Raw genomic sequence first — 4,464 nt, forward strand, 5'->3', positions numbered from 1 at the left:
GGTGATAGTCAGAGGGGAAAAGGAAGTAAGTAGAGGTAGGAAAAGGGGGGATACATGGGGATGAAAAGAGACTTTGCTTGGGGCTGAGGGTGCATGTTGCAGTGTGCTGATGGTGCTTTACTGAGTGGTACACTTGAAATCTATATGGTTTTGTGAACCAATGTCACCCCAATAAATTCAATTTAAAAATAGGATCATCCTAGCTATAATTGGGAATAGACTCTCAGATGTGGGGGAGGCAAGGATGGAAAGTGGTTGGATTTTGGATATATTTTGTAATTACATGTGCATATGTCTGTCTTCCCTATTTGACTGAGTTCCTTAAAGGCGAGGACTAGGTCTTATTTATTTTTATATCTTCAATGCATAGTACTATGTCTAGCACAGAGTAGGTGTTCAATAACTGCTGAATAAATTTATTCTATTTCTCAAACCAGATTATATGCTCTTTGATGGGGAGGGCAGTAATCATGTCTTTTTAAAATAAATTTATTGGGGTAACATTGGTGAATAAAATCATATTGTTTTCAGGTATACAATATATCATCTGCATATTGTATTGTGTGTTTATGACCCCAAATCAAGTCTCCTTTCATCACCATTTATACCCTCTTTATCCTCTTCTACCTCCTCCTCCCTGCCTTCCCTTAGTAAACATGTCTTATTCATCTTTGCAATCCCTACAACATCAAGCCTAATGCCTTCCTTGCCCTGAGTAAGGTCTCTTGGCCTCTCAGTTAATAGGTTGATATAGAGTAAATCTGCACTGTCCACACCCCTAGCCAGCAGGCTAATGAGTAGAATATAAAGGTCTTCTTCTATTGTTCTTTCTCCAACTTCAAGTAAAATAGTGCCCACCGAAACCTGTCTGGAGGCTAAAACACCTTTAAGATACAGTGTGAGGAAGTAGAGATAATCAGAGTGAAGAGGGAGCCCCTTCTAACAGGTTTCCAAGGAAGGACACCATTCTGGAGAGGTGCTACAGAGAATCTATGGCACCCAGACAATAGGGCACCAGAACCTAAGGACCCACCCTGTCTTCAGTGCCAATTTCACAAAACCTTTACGCTGTTTAAGGAAGATGGTAGAAACTCCTGGCCGGCATAAGAGGGCTTCAGCAGCTCCGCCCACCACGATAACCACGGCATTGCCTGAGCCTTTCTGAGTGAGCAAGTACTTCAAGGCCAACTCACTCACGGGGCACACACCTGTGAAACCACAAAGAGTCAACAAGCTTGGTGTCTGAGGATGGGGTAAAAGGATTCCTCTGTGCTCCTAATGATGGACACAGTTCTTCTGTTTCCTAACTGCTGTTCCCACTCTTTTGTCTTTAACCTCCACATCTTGGGTTACCCTTAGTCTGAGGTTGGTTCTTAGGGTCAGTTGCTTGTGTTGGGAGTCTATGCTACTACAGTTTAGGTGACATTGAGTTCCTCTGCCTACTTCCTCTTACTTTAATAGTATTTAAGCCTATCCCTTCTCTCTCTACTCATGAACCACAGCCATCTTCTACTGTCCCCAGAGTGACAACACTGGAGACTAACCAGAGTTCTCTCTCCTAGGGTGATCAGGACTAGCCACCACCAACCTGCTTCCTCCCTAGAGCACCTGCTGAAGGGGAGCCATTGGCTGGGGTTTCTTGAGAGTAGGCAGGCCCAGGAGGCTGCCCAAGCCAAATTGAAATATAGATGAACCATGGAATAAGGATGACACCCTATTGTTCAACAACAGTCACAGAGTCTTTCCTCACTCCTGCTTCCTATCTTTTCCATGAACTTACCTTCTATTCTCTCCTGGGATGGCAGAAATTGCCTCTAAGCCTCAAAAATTGAGAGATATTGCTGCTCCAGGTTCATGCCAACCTCAGAGGAGAGTAGAACCATCCTCTGGGACTCCAGGGTTCTCACCTGGTCCCTCCAGATCAATGTATCTTACCTTTTAATATATGGCTTCAGTTGTTTTCTGGTGTCCAGAGGATGGATATTCATCCAGAGAGAAGGACATTTGTCACAGTACCCTGGCTTGAAGCCTGGCATGGGGAGGTTGTCCTTGATTCTGATGGATGTTTATTCTTTATCCCTTGACATCTTATGCAAGTTTGAAGGGGTTCCCAGGAGATGAAGGTCATGGGCCAGGAAAGTACCAGCTAATATGAAAGACTTAAAAATGTCTTTAAGACTCCCTGGGATGAGAGCTGCTTTATAAATGACTGCCCACAGAAGTCAATTGATATCCCAGAAAGAATCTGGCAAAATTCATCTGAGATACCTCTTTCATGACTAATTTCCCTGACATTTGGGTATGATATTTGGCTTTTGCTTTCTGCTTTCCACTTGGGTTTTGATCCTCAACTCCAGCCTTCTTCCTCCTTTGAATGTATTCATGGTAAATCTTATGAATGCCAGTAACTTACCTTGCTGCCTAACGAAACCCTGCCTCCCAGATCTTGGACAGAATCTGATACTTAGCCACATACTCCCCTTACTGGTCCAGTGGGTTCTAGACTCATTTTCTAAGTCCTCTTCCAGCAGGGAGTAAGAATTAGACTGGCTCTCAGAGCTTAGTGAGGTTGGAGCCCTGAGGTAGGTCAGAGGATGGAATGATTTCTTATACTCACCCAAAGACATCACATATTCTCTCACAATTGGGATCCAGAAGATCCCTTCCAAGGTCCCTACAGAAGGAGTGATGCCTGGGAAAATCCGAGCAAAGCCAGTGGCCTCAGTGGCAAAGTTGATGAAGACACCGTAAGAGACAACACCATGGGGGTGGTTGGCGATGATATAGTTGTGTTTGGGAGAGAGATCACAAGTCTTCACCAGCTGTCAGAGGGAGATTGAGTCAGAACAGTGGATAGGAAGAAGGAAAAGAGAACATGCAGATTCATCCCAGCAGGTAACCTGTGTTACCCTTGGGGAGCCCAAATTCCTGTTCATTGGGATGTCACCAGGGGTTATGATGCTCAGAGAGGCTGACTTGGGTTTGTCACTGTGAGGAAAGGCTGCTATCTAGCCATCTCCTCACCTGCCCATCCACTTGGGGCCCCAACTCTGCATTATACCTGAGCTTTGACATTCACTACTAGCCACCAAACCCTTTGAAAACATGAAGCTGAGTGGAAAGGGACCAAATGCACCCAGAAGAAGGGGTAGTCACCTTTATTGGGAAGTAATTTCGGAAATATTTCCAGAGGGTCCATTTTCGTACCCAAGCAGAACGTCTACCACCTGTGGGTACAGAAGGAAAGGGAAGAGCAGGTGAGATACTGCCAATTCTTTTACCTTTCCCAGGGGTGGATGGATCTTCCTACAGTCCTCAGGTCAAAAGAGGGGCCTTCTTCTCACACTTCCATATTTCTAGGGCACAGAGCTGTAGTTACTGTCCCTGAATCCAACCATGGGACGCCCCTGCACCTGCCCCAAAACCTCAACTTTTTTTGTTTGTTTTGTTAATCCTCACCCGAGGATATTTTTCCATTGATTTTTAGAGAGAGTGGAAGAAAGAGACACACACACAGAGAAACATTGATATGAGAGAGACACTTCAATTGGTTGCTTCCACATGCACTCCCTAACCTAGGATTGAGCCTGCAACTGAGGTAGGTACCCTTGACTGGAATTGAACCTGGGACCCTTCAGTACTTGTGCTGTATTCACTGAGCCAAACCTCAACTTTTTAATTCTTCCTGGGAAGCCTGGCAGAGACCTCTGTTCCATGCTGAGCCTTGCTGCTCTCTCTCCCCCCCCCCTTTTAAACCCCTATTGCACCTCCCCCCCTCTCCATCACCCCCTCCTTTCATAGTGGGATTTTAATTTCTATTACTATACACATAAAACGTAAGAGCTGAGTGACACCTTAGACAACATATAATAAAATCTTCTGATTTGGTAGCTTTGGAACCTTCTCCCTCTGCCTCTCCCATTCTTTCCTTCCACCTCCCTCCCTGTAGTTATACCCTTGGCACAGACAGACAGGGACCACCACCCTTCCAGTCTCTTACCTTGACTGTGGGTGTTCCAATCATAGGCGAGCCAGGCTAAGGTGAGCACGGGCAAGGTCCAGAAATTCGTGAACACCAGAAAGTAGGGTATAAGGACAATGGGAATAGCTCCTGAGGGGACACAAAGGGTTCATGCCCTTCAGTTCTCTTCAATTTTAATATGCCTCTCATAACTCTGATCTTGGCTCTATACTGAAGGAGCAAGTCAAAGCTGGTGTGAGACCCATCTCTCCTCCCCAAATCTCCATCTAGTTCTTCTGTGGTCTGGGCTGGCTGCTGAGTCCCTGAATCTGGGCCCCCTTGATCACTAAGATCTTACTGAGGAAACAGCAGAACCAAGTTAGCACATTCCAGTGGAGAGGGGCTGCCTGCGGTGCACAGGCTGTTTGTTGCTGAGAGGAAAACTTTTTAGAAATTGCTTTTTACTTAGTTCAATTTTGGCTCATTAAAAATGTCTCAAAGGT

The 4,464-nt window shown here is 45.3% G+C and overlaps 1 protein-coding gene across 1 annotated transcript in view; it reads right to left on the bottom strand.

Annotated features, from left to right (window-relative positions):
* The window catches only part of DGAT2L6 (diacylglycerol O-acyltransferase 2-like 6), a 9,702-nt gene that overhangs the window by 4,648 nt on the left and 590 nt on the right, over positions 1–4,464 (bottom strand). The window contains exons 2-5 of the mRNA XM_006766596.2: positions 4,001–4,111; positions 3,157–3,227; positions 2,618–2,822; positions 1,034–1,208 (exon numbers count right to left, since the gene is read on the bottom strand). Of these exons, the coding sequence (XP_006766659.1) occupies positions 1,034–1,208; positions 2,618–2,822; positions 3,157–3,227; positions 4,001–4,111 (562 nt within the window). The remainder of the gene's footprint in view (positions 1–1,033; positions 1,209–2,617; positions 2,823–3,156; positions 3,228–4,000; positions 4,112–4,464) is intronic.

Source organism: Myotis davidii, unplaced genomic scaffold (assembly GCF_000327345.1).
Source record: "Myotis davidii unplaced genomic scaffold, ASM32734v1 scaffold1162, whole genome shotgun sequence".
Lineage (NCBI taxonomy): Eukaryota > Metazoa > Chordata > Mammalia > Chiroptera > Vespertilionidae > Myotis > Myotis davidii.